The sequence below is a fragment of the Sceloporus occidentalis genome, unplaced genomic scaffold, assembly GCF_023333645.1.
Source record: "Sceloporus occidentalis isolate IW3139 unplaced genomic scaffold, rSceOcc1.0.p SCAF_2, whole genome shotgun sequence".
Lineage (NCBI taxonomy): Eukaryota > Metazoa > Chordata > Lepidosauria > Squamata > Phrynosomatidae > Sceloporus > Sceloporus occidentalis.
Window position 1 is genome coordinate 115,107,513 of NW_028316982.1, and position 24,969 is coordinate 115,132,481.

The 24,969-nt window shown below is 41.2% G+C and overlaps 1 protein-coding gene across 5 annotated transcripts; it reads left to right on the plus strand.

The window, feature by feature from the left end:
• The first annotated feature begins 274 nt into the window (after positions 1 to 274).
• On the plus strand, positions 275 to 24,252 carry DYDC1 (DPY30 domain containing 1). 5 transcript variants are annotated; one of them, XR_016279836.1, is made up of 8 exons: positions 282 to 462; positions 548 to 611; positions 2,529 to 2,720; positions 4,216 to 4,338; positions 5,830 to 5,925; positions 6,267 to 6,383; positions 8,709 to 8,879; positions 24,065 to 24,252. XR_016279836.1 is itself a non-coding variant. In XM_089507916.1 (7 exons), exons 3-7 carry the CDS (start codon positions 2,574 to 2,576, stop codon positions 8,772 to 8,774), a joined length of 549 nt encoding a protein of 182 aa, XP_089364042.1. In that variant the 5' UTR covers positions 282 to 462; positions 548 to 611; positions 2,529 to 2,573; the 3' UTR covers positions 8,775 to 9,004. The 5 variants fall into 5 exon arrangements, 4 of the variants coding, with proteins under 4 accessions (XP_089364044.1, XP_089364043.1, XP_089364045.1 ...); XM_089507916.1 differs by lacking the exon at positions 24,065 to 24,252 and having other exon boundaries at positions 8,709 to 9,004; XM_089507918.1 differs by lacking the exons at positions 5,830 to 5,925; positions 24,065 to 24,252 and having other exon boundaries at positions 275 to 462; positions 8,709 to 9,004.
• The last annotated feature ends 717 nt before the right edge of the window (positions 24,253 to 24,969 follow it).

Below are 24,969 nucleotides of genomic sequence, written 5' to 3' on the forward strand. Positions count from 1 at the left end.
GGACTTTGGAGATCAAAATCTGGTTCCTTGTTTCGCCATAGAAGCCCATTGGATGACCTTGGGTGAGTCACACCATCTCAGCCCCAGAAAACCCCATGAAAGGTTCACTTTAGGATTGCCATAAATCAGAAATGACTTGAAGGCACATAACAACAACATCAACCCAAGCAGAAACATTTCAACTCAGTATTTATGAAGTTAAATCTTGCCACTCCTTTAACATTTAAAAGCACACAAAGTAAAGGTAGGAGGAATGTCTTGTCCGAGGGGAGAGGGAGATACAAGATCTTCAGGGAGATGGCTGCTTAGAGATAAAACAGTGGTCCGTTGCTAGGATACCAAACAGAAGCATCCAGATTTAACTGCTTCTTTCCATATTCTCCATTGAAGAAGCTATACTGAAGAAGACAGCAGTACAGTTTTGTTCCTCTTTGTGTCAGGATTAAACCTTTTCGTACAGGAGTAAGTCTGTATTTCGATAAGTACTCTTTCCATGTTATTGTACAACTCCCATAGTGATATGACAGTTGGCTTCTCATTTGAACAGGCATCTGGAATCTGGAATGAGAGAATCCAACTGAGGGATGCTTCATACACCAATCTCTGGCAAGGTAAAGTCATTGTGGGTTCAGTTAATCCCAATGTATGGCGTCCTTCATGGTGTGGTGTAGTCTGAGTATTGGACTAGGACTCTAGGGGGTGACACTACATTATAAACCAGTTTACAAACCAGTTTAAAAGGGGGTCGTTCACACTTGCCCTAGTTTTTCCTGACCCAAACTCTGGGGATTTGAGCGCATCTTTTCAAAAGAATGGCAACTTATTGTCGATTCAGTTTGGAGCACAGGAAGGGAGGTGTTAATGTGCAGGGGGCAGCTCATGCCCACCCCTTTGCTCTCTCCCTGCCAACCAAAGTCAAAGCCAGGGAGGGGGTTCTCCTGGGAACATCATTAGACAGTGTACTTTTTAATAAATAAATAAATAAAATTTGACAGCTTATGCACATCTTTACCTTTGCATGGCTGCAGTAGATATCACCTTTAAATACTCGCACCATCAGTATGACAAAGGTGTGCATGATTTGCTTGACATTTTAAAACAAACACCCCTATCAGTGGGGCTAGGGTTAGGGGTCATTTTTTAATTCTTTCCCAAGAAATAAAACGACAACAGACTCTGCTCCCAAGTTGGTGCAAACTAAAGCTCTTGTACACATATTATATTGCATTTATACCCGACATTTAAACCCGCAGAGATTTCTTGGCTGAGAGAATGTGACTCCCCTCAAGGCTAACCTATCCCAGGGTTTCTTGCTAAGGGTTGTTCTGAGGGGCTTGCCATTGCCATCCTCCGAGGCTGACGGTGTGTGTGTGTATGTGTGTGTGTGTGGATTCATCCAGACAGTGTGACATAGATGCACATCATTTGATTGACAGTTTTTTTTAAAAAAGCCAAGAACAATTGAAATTTGGCTACATTTTAAATCGATACAAATAGTAATGTGAACTTCAACAGAGTTAAATTGCCACATAGAGATTTGATCAGAGTAAGTGTAGTGGGAACTTTGATTCAGTATTGCCTCACTGAATCTTCCCTGAACAAAAACTCTAGTGTGAATGTGGCCTAGGAGACTAGGGTTGAAATCCCCTCTTGGCACCCATGGAAATCCATTGGGTGATCTTGGGCAAGTTGCACTCTCTCAGCCTCCAAGGAAGGCAAGGGCAAAACTCCCTCTGAACAAATTATGCCCTCCCTTTAAAAAAAAGGTGATTAGTTCATCTTATGGTTGCCATGGGTCAGTAATGTCTTGAAGGCTTACACAACAACAACAACAACAGCAGCAGCAGCAGCAGCAGCAACACTGATTTAGGATCAGATGAAAGTGAATTGCAAAGCTGTGCAATGCTCACATTCTGAAGAGGACAGCTGAGACTTTCCTACTTCTCCACGACCAATGGGCAAACAGACCCAAAAGCATGGTTGTTATGACATGTGTCCCATTGCACAATGGCCATCAGAATGTTATAGGACTCATTGTGCAATGGAAACTCCCATTGGGCAACAGGACACTGCTCATGACACAGCCGCATGCATTGTTGTAATTTACTAGAAGGTTTGCAAATCCTGTCAGTGACATAGCTACAACATTATAACCTCTGCTGATGTCATACTTTTGTTTTACTACCCACCTATTATTTATTTTAATAGTTCTTAAACAGGAATACTTCAGGACTGGTAGCATTAAAATGAGTACTTTGATAAAATAATTCTGGAATAATTACAACTTGTAAGTTCTAAAAAGAAATGATTTAATGTATATTCCTTCGTTCTCCTATCAAAATTTTCTTTTGCCCTCCCTCTCTTCTCTGTCACTTATTTATTTAAGTATTTAGGGAGCTTTTTTATCCACAAAGGTCTTCTGAGAAGCATATAGTAAGTTTATTAAAAGAATAAGAAGAAGAAAGGAAAAGGAAAAGGATATGTAATGGGAATTTTTGATTCAAAATGTTTTTTTTCCTCCATTTTAGATCCATAAACATTAACTGCTAGAACGCACACTTTGGGAGCACGAAATGGAGACTGCATACCTCAAAAAATGCCTAGGCAAATGCTTATCAGAGGGTCTTGCTGAGGTGGCAGAGCGCCGTCCTGCAGACCCAATACAATACTTGGCATTCTGGATTTACAAATATAAGAAGAACATGATTGAGGAACTACAGGTGAGACCTGCTTCTGTATTCACTATAGTTAGAAGCTTCAAAGATTATTCAGCACTAAGCAATATGTGGCTCTCCAGATATTGGCAGTTCTTATTTACACCACTTCTCATCTTTGCTTATGATCCCCAGGGCTGGCAGAAGTTGTAGTCCAGCACTATATAAAAGAAGCACAAATGTCTACTCCCTGAATATGTTATGAAAATAGTATTGTGTTATCCAGTCAAGTCAAAGTATATCAGAAGCACCAGATTCTGTCATATCTTGGGGGCTAAGCAGGGCCAGCCCTGGTTTGTACTTGGATGGGAGACAATAATTGAATACCAGGTCCTGTAAGCTATATTTCAGAGGAAGGAACTGGCAAAACTACCCTTGCAAATATTCCTTGCCTACAAAAACCCAATGAAATTAATGAGGTCACCGTAATTTGACTGGTGACTTGAAAGCACAAGCACATACATTATGTTATCCTGTTATCCATGTTAGGTGACTGGTGAATACATGATACTTATGAAATGGACAGGTGTTTGTTGATCCACTAATGACATCTCAAATACTTTCAATGTAGAGGTATGGCATAGGTCTCAATCCACACACAATCTCATTGGCACTTCTAATACTAAACTGAAGAGGTGATCATTATAGAGGTATTATATCATAAAGATGTCAGGGCTAAGCACTATTCAGTTTCTATCAGGACAACTACCTTGTCGGGAAGATTCTTCATGAGAATCTGGATTTATTCTTAATCTTCTGGAATGAACAGGTAAAGGGTTCAAGGAGAATGAATTTAACAGTTTTGGCTAGGAAAAAAAATCTAGAAGAAGCTAAGTTTTCAAGCTAAGAAATAAGGATTCGTAATGAACTCCACGTATGCATTTGCTTTTGGAAAACTGATATGTTAAAAGCTTGCACTATGTTTGTTTTGGTGTCTGTCTCAAAATTGAGGAGGGGGTTATCTGCTGGAAAATCCCAATGCATTTCACCCAGTTTAGACTTTTATGGCCTTTTTCAGGCTATTAAAAAGAAAAGAAAGGGACAGTACAATTGTAAGAATATTCAGAAGATACAAAATAAAAAACATTTGAATTTCAGATATATTCTACTTGTCTAATTCATATTAATAAATTAACAACACCTACAATATCATAAGATTATTATTTTTTTAAATTGAATCTCATTGGATATTTCTGACCTCCACTATACACTGCCCTACTTGTGTATTGTAGACAAAACAGACTTTACATAAACACCATTAAAACTGTGATACTGTAAATATTTGTCTGGGAATAAATCGCATAGAATTCAGTGAGGCTCACCTCATCCAAGAAGACATTGTAATATTGTAATTTTTAAGTATCCCTTAGTCTCATTACATAAGACAGTTGATTTGACCATTCTAATAAAGCCTGTCTCTGGACATTTCTGCTACTCAAGGCGAGGACAAAATGTGAAATTTCATCTTTTCCTCACCTTTAAAAAAAAATTGCATTTCTAGAGGAAAATGGAAAGGGAAGAACTGGAGCGAGAACGTGAGGAGGCCCTAAAAGAGATGGAAATGTTAGAAAAAATGAAAGAAGAAGAACTTTTATTTCAGCAGAAGCTTGAAGAAGAGAGGCAGGTAAGAAAACATAAAGTATGCGCAGGAGATTACTATATGTGGCTTTTAAACTGCAATTACACTTAGAAAACAGTGCCTCTGGCAATACGTATCATATGATGTTGCCTTGGACCCAGAGCTGCTGTGTCTCTGAAGGGCATCCCTTTTCATTGAGGGAAAGACCTGTCAATGCACTTCCAATCATGCTGCATTCTTATTAGTCCTCAGGTGCAAAATGTCACTGCCATGACAGTTGCAGTATTAGCAGTCATATGGTGTCCATGTCTCCTCTCCACCGGTCCCGCTCCCCATTTCTATTCCCATCCTGATTCCCTTTATTTTTTCTATTTCTCCCCCCCCCACACACACACTTTAAACTGTATTAGCATAACTCCAGAATTGTGTTAAAACATAAAATTAAAAAACCTGAAAGGCACATTGAGTAGGCCAGCAGGGGTTAAAGGGGAGTGTGGAAGAAGGTGCAATGGCAGAAACAACACAGTAGTGGTATTGTGGAGTCATGCAATAATGGCTGTTCTCAAACCAGTATGTTTCCATTTTCATTAACTAATGTGATTGCAGTGAGAATGGGAGGTGTGACTCTGTATTTTAAATTCTCCTTGCTGTTACCCGCCTTGATCCTCAAACGGGAGAGGCGGGATACAAATAAATATTATTATTATTATTATTATTATTATTATTTTGTGTGGAAATTTCCTAAGTATGATATCCTTGCTACCTTTCCTTATGTTAGATTCTTAATCTTTTTAATGGTCAAGCTTGGGGTAACTAACAACTTTTGGGTACTGTAATCATAACGGTAATTTTTTTACTTCAAAAATAGTTTTTCAAGCTCTGAAGAAAAGCAGGAATCTACATATTGAGCATAATAGGGATGCAAAACAATAAGGGGGAAGTGCAGGAAATTGGAGATTGTCTCTTGCTTGAGCAGAAGGGATTGCTTATCAATATACTTTTTGACAGCCTACACATGAAAGCAAAATTAAAGTGCCCTAGCACATCTGAAGGTCTAGTCAGTCACAAAGCTTACTACTATAGCTAAAATCCTTTTCATAGTCCCAGATCTAGTAGTGGATTTAATGCTGATGGAATACATGATGGTGGTTCAGAAGAAACAGGAGGGGCTCTCTCCTCACTGACCCACATCACAAAACCATCCAAAATCTGCCATCAGGTCTCACCCTCTCACTGAAACGTCTTCTGGCATGGACCAACACACTTTTGGCACCAGATAAATGTTAGGTGATAAACTGTATTGATCAGATTGAGTCTAGTCTATAGAGGCAGCAGAATGGTAGAATCTTAACCTAGAAAAAGAGATTATCCCACTTAAGGCTGCAGGTGGATGATTACCTTTTTGAACAGTGTGATACATCAAAACCTCCTTGAAGTTTTTTTTTAAAAGTTGTTTAAAGTCTAAAATTAGTTCTTGTGTCTTCATAATCATGTCTTGAAAATAATGCCTTCAACTCATGGATGAAATGGTTGCAGGCACAAATGGAACGAGAACGCGAAGAATATGAGAGGTTAGAAAGAGAGAAAGCACAGGAGCTTCTGCTGGAGCAGAAACGGCAGGCAGAGTTGGAGGTAGGAGAGGCACTGTCAACAGACATTTTAACTATAGTTTTTTGTGGGTTTTTTGGGCTATATGATCATATTCTAGAAGAGTTTATTCCTGATGTTTCTCCAGCATCTGTGGCTGGCATCTTCAGAGAATTTATTTTAACTGTTTGTCAATATTAGGGGTGGGCAGATTGTCACCCTCAGTTTTGTTCAGGATCTACTTTTCCCCACTACTAAGTTTATTCCATTCCAGTTCCAAACTAGATTGTATTTGCTTAATTTGCTTAATGTTGGCTTGGTACAGCACAATATACAGTGTGAGTGCTTATTCCATCATGGTCTTGAACATTAATTTTGAATTCTAGGCAAAGTTAGCAGCCGAAAGAGAGGCAACATCAAAGACCTTAGCTGAATTATCAGATAAATATGGTGCTCCTCATCTGAGTAGAGTTGATGAGATAGATGAAATGGAACAATCTGAGGTTAGTACAACAACAAAAAAATTCACAGAGTCTTACCTGGCTGGAACAGATTAAAGGCCAACAAATCCTTACTGCGTCTCACAGCTGCGGATCATATGTTAAGAAATCTAGAAACAGGCTATGTAGGCAAGATACATAGCTTGTTGTTGCCCCTAAGGCGTTGCCTTTCTGTTGCATATAGCCTCTAAAACTGGAGACTACGTGTAGTGATTGTGACTGGTTGCTATGTATAGGTCTATCCAGCATTAAATTACTTTATTCCTTTAAAAACGAACCTTTTCTCCACCATCCCATTACGATACAGTAGAATTCTATAAATTCATGAGGCATATTGTGAAAGCGGTCACTTATATTATGAACTGGAGGTTGTCCTTTAGGGGACATAGAATTTAACCAAGGCCTGTTCCAGACTGCCCAAATAAAGCTGCTTTGGGTCTCTTTGGAGGTATGCTGTTTAAATGATGCATGCATCCTAAGAATCCAGAAGCTGCACCAAAGCTGCACTCCAGTGCTTAGGAATGGAGTGTGGCTTTGGCGCGACCTCCGGACTCTTAGGACCCATGCATCATTTAAAATAGCATACCTCCAAAGAGGCCCGAAGCAGCTTTATTTTGGCAGTCTGTAACAGGCCCAAGATTTTTTCATGTCTTACAAAAAATGGACTTTGGGTCAGAGCAGGCATCCCAAAAAAAGATGCCTTCAGGGCATTATAGGTGTGTGGTGTTGACATGCCACACATCGTGATGACACCCTGAAGTTGCCCAGAAGCCGGGTGGTTGCTCACACATGGGTGGCTTCAAGATGCTCCAGCAGCATTTACATGCTGCACGCTTCCAAAGATTCTTTAAGCAATCGTGGGGCCGTGGAATGGTGCAAAAAGCTGGCTTTTTACTGGCTGAAAAAAGAACGGCTCTTTGCCACTCCTTTTTTGGCCACCTTCAAGGCAGATTGGGGCTGCAGCATGTGGCATGTCTTCAGAAGGGGTGGCTGTCTGTTCTGCAGTGACAGTTTCCCTAATTTGTGTTGACTGTGTGGTCCAGTTTCTACAATGAAAGGTGTGAATGGGCAGGAAGATCCTAAATCATCCATACCCATTTTACCCACCCACTCCAGTCACTTTCTTCTTCTTTTTTGCTCAACTCCAACTGAGTAAACTGAACTGGAAGAAGGGTGCCTTGGAAGAGGAGTTGCAGAGAAAGTAGTTGAAGCAGGGTAGATTGCTTGCTCTATACTAATCCACTCAATTTATTAAAATTGGCTAAGCCAGAGTTATCCTCTTCTTTCAGTGATATGTAACCTCAGACTATGTGCAAGTAGTCTTTATGATCAGTGTGCCTACTTTGGTGATTACACACACACACAGGGCACAGTGTTACCCTAGACAGGTGACAGGAGAGTTAAGTAGCAGTTCCCTGATCAAGACCATTTAGCTTTGTCACTAAACAGCAGTTCAGTATTTGGAAGTATCCATGGCAGTAACATTGATGCAAACCAAATATAGTGTAGATATGTCCCTAGTGACTATTAGAAAGTTACATTTTCCTGATTTATTAGGGTTTTGTGTCCAAAGGGACAAATCCCTTCACTTCAGAGAAAAAGTAAAAAGATGTCCCACCTTTTATTTTACATTGGAAACAAAATAAGGGTTGGCTCTCCACATTCTCAGGGGTTAGGGGTGCAGGACCCCTATGAATGTGAAAAAATCCTGAAGCCAGTTACAGGGACAGGTGGGTGGGAGAAGAGGAGCAGGAGCACACATGCTCCTCTGCTCCCCCTGCCCTCTCAGTCCTTTAAATGGTTCCTGGCCTCTTTCCTAGTGGGGTGGCTGCCATTGGGAAAAGGGTGATGAGGATCAATTCACCTCGGCTCCTTTCCTGGTGGGATGGATGCCTTGGGAAGGCAGCTATCCCACTGGGAAAAAGGTGGGGAGGATCGATTCCTCTCTGCCCCTCTGCCGGTGGGATGGCCTGCTGACCTTCTCCCATTTCTAGCCAGCTGTCCCAGGCATGAGAGGAGGAGGTGAGCAGAGCTCATGCTCAGATCATGAATAATCACATCCATGAACGCCTTGTCCACAAATGTGAAGGGCAGACTGTATAAGGAAGAAATAAACACAAAACATCCCCAGTTTAACATTGAATGTACTACTCATTGGACTTACCAAGTCCTCCTCCAACCACAACAGCAACAACTAGAAAAACTGAATAGGAGCATGTACTTGGTTACTAGACTATCTAAAGGACATTAAACTTTGCCTCTGCCTATTGCAGATCACTTTATATGTTCTAAAAATCTTTTCACATTTTCATTTTCCTTAACTTATAGCTTAGACTGCCTACTATCACAGAGTATGACGATGAAGAGGAGGAGGAGGAGGAGGTAGCATTCTGAAAAAAGATCTTTTCCACCTCCTGCTTTTAATTCTGGAAACTTCAAGGCTTACTGTAAATGTGGATGTCCCACATCAAAGATACTTACATATGTTTGAGTTGAATGGTAAACTTACCCATTTTCTTAAAAATAAAAGCATATTGTACAGGTATAAGAGAGTGACTATTTTCTGGTTCTACCTCTATGGCAGGAGGTGTACATTATGGTCGAATGACTGGTTGAGATTAAACAAAAATGGAAGATGGTAGACCCTGGACCAATTTAGGATGATCCTCTCTGCTGCCTTAGCCATTCCTGAATCCTGTGGCTAGATCCAGTATTGCCAAATCTTAGGAAATTATCACATGGGGATAAGATATGGAAGAAAAGCGCTATGCTCTCATCAAGTCACAGGAAGATTTTCACACAATGTTGTGCACATACCGTACTTGTCCTGTCACTGAAGCATTGTGCTAGTGCAACTTTCCATTAATGACAAAAAAGCGTTAATGGCTTGCCAATAGCACTTTATTAGTGCTATTGCAAACGTGTGAAAGGCAATCACATTTCAATAGCATCATTGATAATCTGTCATTAAACCTTCTGGAAATAAATTGAATCCCTCAGTCCCCAGTGTGCCATTTGGCAGAATCACTCCATGTGTCACACTTGTGAGTCACAGGAATGCTCCTTAGTGGCGAGAGAGTGCCCCTTTTTTTCCCTCTCCGATCACAACCTCTTCCTTCAACAAACGGAATGTAAAAGCGCTGTTTTACTATTTGTGAATTGTTAATGTCCTGTTATTGTAACACCATATGAAAGTAAGTGTTGCAGTTTTGCCATTGTATCATTCTTGCTAAATAATGTTAGAACAGTTCTATTAAAGTGCAAATAACCCTTTTGTGCTAATCTTCTATACTGTCCCTATGAGAAGGGCAAGGATGCAAATTCTGGCATCTTTTAGATAGAGTTTTGTTTTCCTTTATATTCACTAACTGAGGTGGAACTGGTCTCAGGACTCCTTTTAGTGATATTCTGAAATAAAAGAAAACATACATACAAAAGTGTTGGTAGATAAAAACACATACAGTAGCCCCTCCATTTTGATGGAAACGGAAACTCACTGGTATTCAAGCCCCACTGGCTTGAATGGAAGCATGTGCCCCATTTTGTCCCCCTCTGCGAATGGACGAGGGATATGGATTCAAAGTCCAGGCAACTGTAGTTGGCTTGTTTACAGTACTTAAAAATGAATGGATTATGAAACAGCCAAGTGAGAGAAATTTATTTTTACACTCTTAGGGTTTAAGAATGGAGAAAGATGAAGACACAGCACTACACACACACACACACACACACACACACACACACACACACACATCCATTTGTCCGTATAATTCTTGCAGATTAATTTAGTTAAAGCTGAGAACTCTTTTGCTGCCCCTGTAAATATTGTATTGATAGCAATATGTCTCTCACAGCTGTTGCCATCTACTGCTGCTGAAGGGGATATAAGAGTGAAAATAAATATGTGGCTCAGGATAAGACTGAATTGAAGCTAGCTGTGCAGATCCTTAAAAAGCTAGATGTTTTCTCTCATTCATATATGCATGAATGTATGTGTTTCAGAAAAATAAAATATCTTTCTGTCCAACAAATCTTGCCCACATATTCATAATGGCACATTACTAAGCCAATATGATTTTGCCTTCAATCCTCAAAGAAGGAGCCTCTCTCTCTCTCTCTCTCTCTTTTGCATTAGCAAAGGCTGGAAATTGTCCACCTGACTAATCTTAGTTGAAATTACATGCATAAACTCATTTTGTAGCAAGAGTCCACATAGTAGATATTTGTATCAGAAGAGCAATAATTTACCTTTAGTTATTATGTTCTTTGCCATCTGTTGTGCACTAAGATCCCCTGCTTCCCTAAATGCATTGTGGCTAAAGAGAAATACAGTTCCTACAGTAGCAAAAGTAGATAGGACCCATGCAGGAGGAATCCTATGAGGCAGTGGGATTACCCCAGGGACCACTTTATTTCTGAATCTGAATGACACATATTATTATATTATTATTTTATTTATTAGCAGTCATGGGTTTGCTGACATGCAAACATTATATTACTGGATATCATGTTATGGATCTATAGGTTCTGTGGTTTATATACATACACATCAGTTAAATGTTACATCCAGCCTATGGATGTGGGGTTGCTAAGACCAGGGCAGGTAGACATATTTTGTTCTGTTGTCCTTTCATGTACTTTTTAAAATACCTACTTTGCTAGATGGGTCTATAGGGTTTCATCAGGGTGGAGGTTTCTGGCTCTCTAATTGTTTTGGACTTCACCTCTCAGGAACCCCATCTAGCATAGTCAGTGGTAAGGGACTATGGGAGTTATAATTCATGCTATCTGAAAGGCCTAAAATTTCCCTAAGTTAAGTCCTGAGGACAGTGAAAAAACATTTGAATAAGCAGAATTAAAATAAATGTAATGAGATGTAGAGCAAGGGTTTGGGTTTTTTTTAAAAAAACAAATAAATGAGTATGAGGAAAAGCATATATGTCTTACCTGCTGGACTTGTGGGTGCACTGAAACTATGTAAAAAGTTTTTAAGGAGCCCTGGTGGCGCAGTGGTTAAATGCCTGTACTGCAGCCATTCACTCAAAACCACAAGGTTGTGAGTTCAAGACCAGCAAAAGGGCCCAAGCTCAACTCTGGCTTGCATCCTTCCAAGGTCGCTAAAATGACTACCCAGACTGTTGCGGGCAAATTAGCTTACTTGCTAATTAGCTTACTTGCTGTTCACTGCTATGATCTTTGGAATAGTGGTATATAAATAAAACAAATTATTATTATTATTAATTATTATTATGAAGGTCTCAAAATGCTCACTTTGCAGTGACTCTGATAGTTTGAATTTAACTTTCTACAGATATACATACATACACATATACATAGTTATATACAGTCAGCCCTCCTTATCCACAGACTTTTCATCCACAGATTCAAGCATCCATGGATTGAAAATATTCAAAAAAAATTATAAATTCCAAATAGCAAACCTTGATTTTCCATTTTCTAGAAGGGACACCATTTTGCTATGTCATTATATTTAATGGGACTTGAGCATCCATGGATTTTGTTATACATGGGGGATCTTGGAACCAAACCCCAGCGTATAACAAGGGTCCATTGTACAGTCAATTCATACAGACAAAAATTCTTATTTTTGAAAATGAGATTCTATTTCCCCAGGGGCAAAAAGGGTTATTCAGAGATGATGTTATTCATGAGGCAATTACTTAAGACTTATTTAAGTCACAGTTGACAAATAAAGGTATCAAGTCTATGAAATGAAAGTATAATATACAAGAGATCAGAGGAAAATAAACAAATTTCAGAGAAGATATAGCACAATTGGTAAATGTGCAATGGAAAAGAACTTGGGTTAAAGCATCAAATGGCAATGGCTCTTACATTAAAAACGTGCGTATGCAAAATTAGCTACAGTTTAGCACTTACAATACACTGGATTTGTCCCTACCCTTCTACAAGCCCTTTGAGTCTGAGCTTCACCAGGAGAAAATAAAAAATAGAATAAAAAGAAATGAAGGGAAATCTATTATTATTATTATTATTATTATTATTAGTTCCTACCCACCTCTCCCCATGGATCAAGGCAGGGGGCAACAACAATTAAAAAACAAACAACATCAGTTAAAACACATTGGTTAAAACATGAATCAATTTAAATGGAAAAGTAAGATGTGATCTAAAATTCGTCATTTAAAATTCACAATTTAAATAAATAAACCAAGGGTTATTCAGAATGGTCCCCAAGCCAAACTCTCTAGCCCCAAGTGGGCAGTAGTGGTGAGATGGTGTTGTTAACTGCTATCAAGCTGACATCAACTTATGGTGATCCCATGAATGAGATATTTCCATGTCTTCCTATAATTAACAGCATTGCAGACTCTGGACTCTCTGCATCTGGAATTCAGCCTTCCTCTTTTCCTAGTGCCTTCTACTTCACCAAACATTATTGTCTTTCCTAGTGTGTGTCTTCTTATGATATGGGCAAAGTACAACAGTCTCAGTGCAGTCATCTTGACATCTAGGAAGAGTCCAGTTTTTGTTTTTTGTTTTTGCTTTAGGACCCATTTATTTGTCTTTTTAGCAGTCCACAATATTTGTAGAATTCTTCTCCAGTACCACATTTCAAATGAGTTGATTTTCATCCTGTCAGATCTCTTCACTGTCCAGCTTTCACAACTATACATAGAAATGGGGAATGCAATGGCATGCATGGACAATCCTAACCTTAGCATTCAGTTATATATCTTTACACTTCAGGATCTGATCTAGTTCATTCACAGCTGCCCTTCCAACTCCTAGTCAGCTGATTTCTTGACTGCAGTTAATGACTGAGCCAAGGTATGGACAAGCTTGAGCTATTTCAATGTCTTCTTCATCTATTTTAAAGTTATGTAAGTCCTCTCTGGTCATTATTTTTCTTTTTCTTAATGTTCAACTGGTGTGTGTAAAAGTTAAAAGGGAAATGTCTAGTGAGAGAAGAGGAAAAAGAGATTAATCAGAGTTATCCAAAATGGTCTGTAGAATACTCAACACTCATAAACATGTATGTGTGCGCGCATGTGCTCTCATGTTGCCAGTCAATATAACCCACTGTAGAAACTGAACCATCTTGCAGCATTAAAAGGTGGAGGGCAAATTAAGGCCCAAAATTTGATTTTTTAAAAAGTAAAATTAAATGAGAGAAATGGAAAGCAAGAGAGCTTCTGTCCTGAGGCGCAAAAGGTTGTCTTTGCCCTAAGAGAACCTTTTCTGCTCGTAATTGTATTTTAGTTCTGTATTGGTAGATGGTAAAGAGGAAAAATGCATCCCACCCCTTTTTTTTCCTATTTAAATGCAAAATGCTTTTCTTTTAAGGCAAATAAATAAATAAATTTATTGTTACTATATTATGCGGGTAATTCTGGGCATAGAGCCATTGGTAATATCAACTTGGTAGTTTCTTCACATGATTCCATTGTCTCATGGCTTGGCCAAGGCCTTGTGATCATAAAACTATTTATCTGTCTTTTTTGCTCATTCCAGATTCTAAAAGTGCTGGCCAATAAAGGTCCTCTCTTTGAGCAGGAAACTGTCAGACATGTTGTGTATGAACCAAAGTTATGTGCTTCCCCCCCGCTGTTCCATCCCATGGCACTATAGGACTTCTCTCCACAGCCCCAGACCCCCAAAGCAAGAAGCAAGCACAATGATCACATTGTTTTCTCCAATTGCATAGTTTCACAATGTGTGAAGAAGAAGAATGTTTGACATTTAAAATTCTGTTCTGACATGAGGAGCCAGGATAGGACCAGCTGTCACAGTTGGTTAAGGCTAAGTCAGAATCTGAAGGAGCATATCAGGTCAAGATGTGCTCCAATGGACTATGACTGGAGCCTAACATAACTGGACAACATGTAGAAGTTTATCAGCATCTGCAGATTTTTGATTTGACAGGAATCTCCTTCACCTAGTGTCCTGAGAGACTATTAAGACTGGTAGTAGGAGAAAGTGCTACCTATATTATATAATGACTTGTATTTAACTGCCTGAGAGCCAGCATGGTGTAGTGGTTTGAGTATAGGACTCTGCACTCAGCCATGGAAACCGGCTGGGGGACCTTGGATGAGTCACACCCTTTCAGCCCCCCAAAACCCCACAATAGCGTCACCTTAGGGTTGCCATAACATGGAAATAACTTGAAGGCACACAACAACAACAACAACAACAACAACAACATATAACTATGATTATCTGAGGCTCCAAAATGTAGTTACCACACAATGTAGGGACCAGGATCCATACCAATTTCTTCCTTCTGAAGCTGCATAGAAACAGCATCTCATGAAATTTGGTAACCCTTCTTCTCTAGTAATGTGTCAAGGACATAAGCATTAGCAGATCACAGGTTAAAATGCTATTTTGAGACATCTTCTTTGGAGAAGAATTGAGCCCTACCCAGTGGTGTCACTAGGGTTGTAGTCACCCAGTGTGGTAACTCACTGTGTCACCCCCACCATTGACTTCTTCCCATTTCACACCATACAGAATCCTTAGTAATGCTGTCTTGCACTGATGTTACTCATAAACTGTAATTCCCACTGAATGTAATGCTAATAGTTGTGACATACACAACTAGCAAAATTAAAAGGATACCTTCAAATTACAATATCATACACACAACCTAAATGTATTTACATATACATCATGAAGATTTGGTTAAGATGTGATGTTTTTAAAGAAAAAAAATAAAATAATAAAAAATTAAAATGTCAAAAAAAGTTTTAAAAAACTAAAATTTTGATTTTTAAATTTTAATTTCAAAAAATTCTGGGGCCTCTCCTTTCTCTTCCCACAGAGCTTCACCCCACTCCCACTATCTCTTAGAGCATTTTAAAGGAAAGCAGATGAATGCCACAGCCTGTTTCTGCCAAAAGAGCAGTGGTATCACCCTCCCTTTGGGTGTCACCTTTTATGCTCCGCACCTCCCACATCCCCTAGTGACACTACTGAACCTACCTCTCCTGACACTTAGGTGAGCATATTCAGTTTGAAGTCTGTCAGTCTAGTCAGTTTAAAAAACAGGTCATTAAAGCAGGTCATATTACAATAACTCGGGTCAAGTCAAATAAATTGAACCTAAACCAGATTGAGGTAAAACAACATATGGAGCAAATCAAGGTATGACAAACCAGGTGAAGGGAGGTCATATAAGTAATCATAAAAGATTCCATTGAGCAGCAATCAGTACTCTGGAAAGTTCCAAATGAGCTGTAGAAAGATGTTATCTTAACAAAAGAATGGAGTACTCTAACAAATCCTTACCTTTAAGTGACTTTGGAGCTGTACAGACTGGCACTTTGTGCCAGCCTGTACACACAGTGAGGGCTGAGCATCCACACACTCAAAGCCCTTACCATGCAGCCTGGGCACCATCTTGGCATGTGCCTGTCCACACAGAGTGCACCATGATGTCGCATACTGGGTGCAGTGCCCAAACAGCACAACGCAGAAGGGGCATCATCATGGCATGCCAGCACACCTATGGCCCTAAGACAGATATTTCAACCTCTTAAAATGGGGAGGGAGAATGGAGTTTATCAGACGCGATTTTTTGGCGATTTTTCCAGCCTATCGCGCAATGTTAGCATCACGAACGTTGCGCAATAATGTGAAAGCGCAATGTTCTTCTAGACGCCATTCATTTCTATGGGAGCCCATTGCGCAACGCTCCCGTAGTTTAAGCGTTATTCCTTCCCTTTTTGGGCATTGCGGGCAAAAGTGGAAGCCAGGCCATGGTCTCCCGTTATCTTGTGAAATGTGTTGCAAAATGGTTTTATTGTGATAGGCAGCAGTGCAACGTAACACTAAAGTTACTGATTGCAAAGTTCCCATGATGCTGGGGTGCTTTTTGACCCCATTCCCTTCCGGTGGCCTTCCTTATTCAGGACAACCGGGGGGGGGGGGGGTTGCTCTGTCTTGCATGAACACTTAGGAGGCTGCCAATGTAAAGAACCCCCAGGGGTCATCCATTCCAGCCCCATTCCTCTGTCCGGCATGGACACTAGGAGGCTGCAAATGAAAGGGATCCCTAGGGGTCATCCATTCCAGCCCCATTCCTCTGTCCTGCATGCACACCTAGGAGGCTGCAAATGAAAGGGGCCCCTAGGGGTCATCCATCCCAGCCCCATTCCTCTGTCCTGCATGGACACCTAGGAGGCTGTAAGTGATAGGGGCCCCTAGGGGTAATCCATCCCAGCCCCATTCCTCTGTCCTGCATGGACACCTGGGGAGCTCCACATGCAAGGGGCCCCTAGTGGTCATCCATCCCAGCCCCATTCCTCTGTCCTGCATGGACACCTAGGAGGCTGCAAATGACAGGGGCCCCTAGGGGTCATCCATCCCAGCCCCATTCCTCGTCCTGCATGGACACCTAGGAGGCTGCAAATGACAGGGGCCCCTAGTGGTCATCCATCCCAGCCCCATTCTATAATAATAATAATAACTTTATTACGGCCATTTGGCCAGCACACCAGCCCCATTCCTCTGTCCTGCATGGACACCTAGGAGGCTGCAAATGACAGGGGCCCCTAGGGGTCATCCATCCCAGCCCCATTCCTCTGTCCTGCATGCACACCTAGGAGGCTAGAAATTTAAGGGGCCCCTAAGGGTCATCCATTCCAGCCCCATTCCTCTGCCCTGCAAGAACACTGAGGAGGCTGCAAATGTAAAGGGCCCCTAAGGGTCATCCATTCCAACCCCATTCCTCTGCCCTGCAAGAACACTGAGGAGGCTGCAAATGTAAGGGGCCCCTAAGGGTCATCCATTCCAACCCTATTCCTCTGCCCTGCAAGAACACCTAGGAGGCTAGAAATTTAAGGGGACCCTAAGGGTCATCCATTCCAGCTCCATTCCTCTGTCCGGCATGGACACTAGGAGGCTGCAAATGAAAGGGATCCCTAGGGGTCATCCATTCCAGCCCCATTCCTCTGTCCTGCATGCACACCTAGGAGGCTGCAAATGAAAGGGGCCCCTAGGGGTCATCCATCCCAGCCCCATTCTATAATAATAATAATAATAACTTTATTACGGCCATTTGGCCAGCACACCAGCCCCATTCCTCTGTCCTGCATGGACACCTAGGAGGCTGCAAATGACAGGGGCCCCTAGGGGTCATCCATCCCAGCCCCATTCCTCTGTCCTGCATGCACACCTAGGAGGCTAGAAATTTAAGGGGCCCCTAAGGGTCATCCATTCCAACCCCATTCCTCTGCTCTGCAAGAACACTTAGGAGGCTAGAAATTTAAGGGACCCCTAAGGGTCATCCATTCCAGCCCCATTCCTCTGCCCTGCAAGAACACTGAGGAGGCTGCAAATGCAAGGGGCCCCTAAGGGTCATCCATTCCAACCCCATTCCTCTGCCCTGCAAGAACACTGAGGAGGCTGCAAATGTAAGGGGCCCCTAAGGGTCATCCATTCCAACCCTATTCCTCTGCCCTGCAAGAACACCTAGGAGGCTAGAAATTTAAGGGGACCCTAAGGGTCATCCATTCCAGCTCCATTCTTCTGCCCTGCATGAACACCTAGGAGGCTAGAAATTTAAGGGGCCCCTAAAGGTAATCCATTCCAGCCCCATTCCTCTGCACTCCTTTTGTGTGTGTGTGTGTGTGTGTGTGTGTATAAATGTGTGTTCTGCGTGAATATGTGCAGAGATATATATGTGTTTGTGTGTGTGTTTTGCCTTGATGTGTGAAATAGGACACGAGAAATCAAGGGTACCCTAAAAGGGCATCCAGTCCACCCCTTTCTTCTGTCCCGGAGGAATAAATGTGAATATAAAGACATGTGTGTGTGTTATCAGCTGTTGTGGACACTGTGAATATGCAGAGATATTTATTGGTATGTGTCTCTGGCATATATGTGTATATTTGTCTTGTCTGCCTGTATTTATAAAGAGGGGTGTGTGTGTGAATACATATATACATATATATATATATATATATCTGGATGTGTGTGGTGTATATATATATATATATATATGGATGTGTGTGTGTGTGTGTTCTATATGTATATGTTTATGTATATGTATATGTGAGGGGAGTGGGGTCTGTACCTATAGGTAAATCTAATCTAATCTATGCAAGGGACCCCAAAGGGTCATCCAGTCCAGCCCCTTCTTTTGTCCTGAGGGAATACATAGGATCGCAGAGATGGGAGAGACCCCAAAGAGTCATCCAGTCCAGCCCCTTCTTCTTCTCTGAAGGAACAAATAGGACCGTAGAAATGGAAGAGACCCCAAAGGGCCATCCACTCCAGCCCCTTCTAACCCTAACCCTTCCCCCCTCCTTTTTGTTAAACAGCCAGGCACAAAATGCCCCAAAGCGTGCTCATTTTGTCAAACACATCTCTTATGATCTGCCCTTGGCCCCATTTTCAACCCCAAAATGCAAGTTAATGCATCCTGTATCCCCCACTCCTTGCCACCCCAGAATGCCTCTTGCACATGTAATAATAATAATAATAATAAATTCATCACCTCGTAAATGCCACAAAAGGATGCGATTGTCATGCATTCTTTTATGACTTTAAAAGCACTTCAGAGCGATCCCTGCATTCCTTGCAAAAGCATGTATCGTTTTGCCAATTGCCTAATTGACAACAGCTACAAAGGTAACATTCGCATGTTACATTCACATTTTAGCATGGATTCTCCAAGGAAAAAAGTGCCCTTTCATTGTTCCCTTTCCCTTTCATTAGCTGACTTCCAGCAAAGGGATACTGTTGCAAAGGGCATATATATATATATATATATATATTCCTCAGGAAAAAACACACCAAAATGGAAATGCAGCACAGGCATTCTGACTGTAGCACCCGCATATAACACAAACAATAACAACAACAACAACAACAACAATAATAATGGCGCTTAAGTTCCAGGAGCAAGAAGAAAGCAAGCACCCCAAAAATCATGTGCATAAATTGTCAAAAGAGGCTGCTCCTGCTGCATCCATTTCCCTACATCCCCAGCTTCTCTCCACAGCCCTATTTCCCTGGGCAATCCTCCTCCTCCTCTTTTTTCCTTCCGACCCTCACCTCCCTCTGAGCTGCCCTGGGTCCTTCATCCTCCTCCTCCTGCTCCATTATAGGATGCCCTCCGTGGCTCCCTTCTTCCCATGGCTCCTTCCTCCTCCTAATCCTCCTCATCCTCCTCCATCACTTTCTCCACTCCTCCCCTTCCAAGAAAAGCCACCCTGATTTCCTCTTTTGCCTTCTGTCACCCTTTGCATCCAGGTTCCCCTTTTTCCTTCGGCTCTTTCCTTCTTCCCTTCTCCTCCGCTAAATAGGACCCTAAAGATATGGGGGGACCCCCTCACTCCCCCGGAAGCACAAAGGTCACAATGCCACCAAAGCCTCCAAAGGGTATGTGCAAGGATTTTGATGTGAAATGCTCGACAGAAACGGAAGGCGCTGGTGTAGTGGACAGTTCCGCTATGCATGGTTTCGCATCAAGCAAATTGCAACTTTCGCACAATTGTAGCGCTAACATAACGTTACGGGGGAATGACGGAAAAGCAAGCAATGTGGTAAGACATCGCGCGAAACAGTAATTTTGCAACGTTCTATACACTTCCTTAGCGCAATTGCAGGGTCCTAAACTTGAGTCTGATAAACCTCAATGAGACCCCCAAATGATGATGTCGTGAAGGCAGTATAGACATCTGGAGAACCCTAGAGACCCAGATTCAACCCTCTAGGAATAGTGTTTCTGAAAATACTAGTTAACTCTTCATAATAATTATAAAATGCATCACTAGTATTCCCATTGCCTAGAGAGAAAACTGAGGCATTTACTAAAGACCTTTTGACATATCAGATGGTATGAACTTGAAAACTGATTTTTAAAGATGGGCACTCATCACATGACAACTAATCCATTATTATTATTATTATTATTATTAACCTTTATTTATAAAGTGCTGTAAATTTACATAGCGCTGTACATACAATCTTTTTAATCAGACAGTTCCCTGCCCTCAGGCTTACAATCTAAAAAGACACGACACAAAAGGAGAAGGGAGTGTTGGTGGGGAAGGGGATGAGGTCCAGCAGTCTCCTCTACCTGGACCAAGGCAGATGGACTGGAGGGAGGACTTGGCTACTTGGAGCTAGCCTGCCTCTCTCTCCTTCAAGATGGTGGCTGAAGGGAGGGCTTGTCTTCTTCCAGGCAGGCCTGGTGGAGCTAGCCTGCCTCTCTCTCCCTCAAGATGAAGGGAATCCATGAAGACAGTTTAACAAAATAGCAATTATGAGTTCCTCACTAAGCATTTAACAAACTATATACAACAGGCTGTTTCATACTCTATTGGTTTTATCTGTAATTGAGTAAAGACATAAGCCTGAGATTTGTGTATCCTTCTCCTGTAGAATCTTGAGTCTGAAACTGTTTATACACATGGTGCCCCTATATAATTTTGCATCCCATTTTCATGGCAGATAGACTATCCAAGTGCGGTTTGTTCAGACAGACCTTTAACTCCATACATTTCATCTCACTTTAACGTCTCTTCATCAAAGTTGTGTGCATGAACACCTATGCCTCATTTCATACATATTTGGTTTGTTAGTGAACTGGAATTATGTGAGAGACTGTTATTATAAACACCCACACTATTTAAGCCATAAATTAGTGACTCTCCAGCCTTTTAGATACTGATGAACAGAAACTTTAATTAAAGCTAACCACTGATGGGGAATGCAGTGGTTTAGTGGTTAAGATGCCAATTCTGATGATCAGAAGATCAAAAGGTTGGCAGTTTGAGGTCCAAATACTGCATGATGGGGTGAGCTCCTGTCACTAGCCTCGGCTTCTGCCATCCTAGCAGAAAAGCATGTGAATGCAAGTAGATAAATAGGTTCTACTTTGGTGGGAAGTGGACTGTAATAATGTTTGGTGCAGTTATGCTAAGCCACATGACCATCAGAGAACTCCCTGGACAACACTGATTCTTTGGCTTAGTAACAGAGATGAGCACTGCCCCTTATAGTCAGTTATGACCAGACATTCATGTCAAGGGACTACCTTTACCTTTACTTTACCACCATTGATAAAGTTAGCTAGAATCCATGGGAATTTAAGCTTACATATTGTCTTAAACTTACTCTTTTGTGGGAAAAGATAATGCTTTTTTCTTAAAAGACACCCCTTAGTGCTCAATAAGCAATGCGTATTTGATTAAATGCAAGAGAGGATCTGTATGACTGAAAAAAGGAAGAGTGAAAACGAGATGAGACATGTAGTGAAAGAAGACATGGTATAAATGAGAGAACTAAATTATACTTTGGTGCCAAGCAATTCAAGATTCCTGAGGCTCTGCCCCATCAGAGTTTCTGGGTGTGTGGCAAGAAGCTATCCAACCATGCCCTTCCATTTTCACCCACCTCCCAAGCAGAATAACTTACGTAGGTTATTGGCTGCATGGCAACACACCTCTTTGGTTCATTATTATCTCAAAACTATGTTGTTCTTGCCATTTGTGGGTGGATCAGTGAGAAAAGCAGGGAAAGGAGAGGAGTGTGGGTGGATATATTTATTTAGCTGATAACTTTGTAAACTTGCAAGGAAACGTTTATTGGTGACTTTGTATGACATTAACTTCCTTTTGCAGGGCATTCATTAAATACAGCAAATATGCAGGTTAAGGGAAGGGAAGAAAGGATGGTAATACTCTCATGTGTTGCATCCATACTGCAGAAATAATCCAGTTTTACCATACTTTAAATGCCATGGCTCAATGCCATGGAATTCTGGGAACTGTAGTTTCATGAGATATTTGGCCTTCTCTGTCAGAGAGCTCAGATGCCTAATAAAACTACAGTTCCCAGAATTTCCTAACATTGAGCCATGCAGTTAAAGTGGTGTTGCACTAGATTATTTCTTCAGTGCAGATGCAGCCATGATGACATTTAGAACAGTGGACAACATGTGGCTTTCCAGGTAGTTCTGGACTGCAATCCCTACCAGCTCAAACCAGCACATCCAACAGTGAAGACTGGTGAGAGCTGTAGTCCAACAGTATTTGGATGGCCACAAGTTGCCCATGCCTGATTTGAAATGTCTTCAACCAATGTAGGCATCTACTCATACAGATAAATCTGTGAAACTTGCTGGTTATATTCCTTGCTTTGAATCTGAAAATTGAGTGCATTCCCTTCTTGAGGAGAACAGTGTGTCAGGCCAGAAATCTTCATAGGAAGCAAAAGGCTGGGCAGAAAAGGAGGAAAGAAGGGTCTCCTTGTCCATCGCTCACATTTCAGAATCCTATGTAAGTTCAGAGAGGAGTTTATCACACGGAAGGAATTTCTTTTAATTTGCAGTGAAAATAAAATGGAGCCAGAACGCATTTACGTGAATTTGCTAGTTCAGTGAATTCACGTGAATTCGAATTGCATTCAGACTGACTTCCCATTGCCCAAAAGTAGCTTGCCATTGCCCAAAATTGCATGTGATCACCTCTCATGCAATAACGTGAAACCCCATGATTGCGTTCAGACTGACTTCCCATTGTCCGAAATTGCGTGTGGTAGTCTATCGCGTAATTACGTTAAACCCCATGATTGCGTTCGGATTGCCATTGGATTATACTTCCAATTTCCCTTGTCTGATAACGTCCAGAGCTGTTGGTACAACCTCCCTTGTTCTCTCCTTCCCTTTGTCCTGCCTTTCAGGCGATATGGGTAGAATGGTATGTCAAAGGGATTTTCTCCACAGTCTGTTCAGAAGTGAAGGCAGATAGAACTCTTCCCCATCTTCAGAAGATAATCACAGAAGCTTGGACCTAGAGGAAATACACTCTTTTGCTCACACCCAACTGAGCCATATACCCCAAAGATGATTTTGGGAAGGCCATCAGATGGACCCCAAACATCTTGACTCCTCACTTTGTGTCCTCAGCTACAGAGAAATGGGTTGCATTCGCAGATACAATACTGATTTTCCAATAAGCACCAGGATTTATTTGAAAAAGATATTCAAAAGGGTGTTTACCATATCATCTTTAGTTCTTTAGAAGACATATTGTCTAAATGTAAGTGCTAGTTCCCAAATGTGTAGACTCGCTGATTCAATAGGATTTATATATGTGTTAGTTTCCCATTCATCACCAAATAATTCACTGGGGCTGCACCCACACTGCAGACATAATCCAGTTTGGCACCGCTCCACTCCACTTTGGAGTCACAATAAACTACAATTTCCAGAATCCCATAGCATTGAGCAGTTAAAGCAGTGTCAAACTGGATTATTTCTTCAGTGTGTATGCAGCCACAGTTTCCTCTAATTGGAACCAGCAGTTGGATTTTGGCCATGACCTGAGTCAGAAATATCAGTGAAATGTCAGAAAAACAGAAATGTTCCAAAATATTTATAACAAATAGCTTTTCCCCCCTCTTTCAGTCAATGGGTGTCATGAAAGGGCAGCAAGTGGTCAGGTACTGAGTTTGCTATTGTATTGTTACTGTCAGAAAGTAAAATGTATGGGGTGGAGGGGGAATCTAGGATTTTCTGACTGTACTTAGGAACTATGTACAGGGGATCAGGCATTTACTGCTTTTTATGCAGTGGTGAAATGTCTTGAACCAGCCCTGACCCCCAGTCCATTTATTTCTGTTTTTTATTAACATGGGTTATATTGTGACATTTCCTAACCATGTGAACTTGTCCTTTTTTTCAGGTCCCATTCAGAATAGAACAGGACAAAGTACTATCGTTATGCCATCTCATCAAAATCCACCTCTCTTTACCTCTGCCACAGTTGCTCCTATTTATTCCATAACCTTTTCAAAAATGGCAAGATTTCCAGATTTTAGAAATCTGGATAAGTTGTTCATTTTGTTCTCTCTTTCCTGGTGGTCACTTATCAATATCCCTCAGTGTAATAAACAAGATGGTGTTTAGCAGTTCAAAACCCACACTGAGAAACTTTATCGTGTGCTGTTACTGATCAGTGTTTACTGACAGGTAATTTGGAAAGCTTGCCCCTTTATCTCATAACCTTTCCTTGGATGTAAGACTGTCTCAATGGCATGGTTGCAATATACTTTCTTTTAAAATTTCTGTTTCATTATATCTCTTTTTCCTTCTCCTTGTAAATTACGCAGAACACTATTTTTTTAAGCCTGTCTGATGCAGGGGACTGACAATTTTTTCACCTATGTGCCAGAGACTGGTGGACAGATTGTGCCCATATTTGTGCCCATTAGCTACATCTATTTCTTTCTTTCCTGGGGTCCTTTCACACTATACATTTATAGCACCTTGATTCCATATAAACTGCCATGGCTAGATTCTGTGGAGCCGTGGGGGATTCTCCTTTGGTCAGGCACTCAAGCTCCCTGCTGATCATTCTAAAATGCCCTCCCTAAACTGGAAATCCCAGGATTCCAAAGGGCATTGCCTTGGTAATTAAAGCAGAACCATTGTGCTATGACTGTGTAATTTGAAAGGACTACACAAGTCATCACTTTTCTATCTGTCTGAAGATGCATCTGCATTGCAAAATTAATGCGGTTAAACACTGTTTCAGTTGCCATGGCTCAGTGGTATGGAATTCTGGGATCTGTAGTTTTGTGGGATATT

Bases quoted from the DNA above. Each gene is read 5' to 3' on its own strand.
- DYDC1 (XM_089507917.1), top strand. From the start codon at position 2,574: ATGGAGACTGCATACCTCAAAAAATGCCTAGGCAAATGCTTATCAGAG. The intron at 2,721-4,215 runs GTGAGACCTGCT...TTGCATTTCTAG, and splicing joins ACATGATTGAGGAACTACAG to AGGAAAATGGAAAGGGAAGA. The intron at 4,339-5,829 runs GTAAGAAAACAT...AAATGGTTGCAG, and splicing joins AGCTTGAAGAAGAGAGGCAG to GCACAAATGGAACGAGAACG.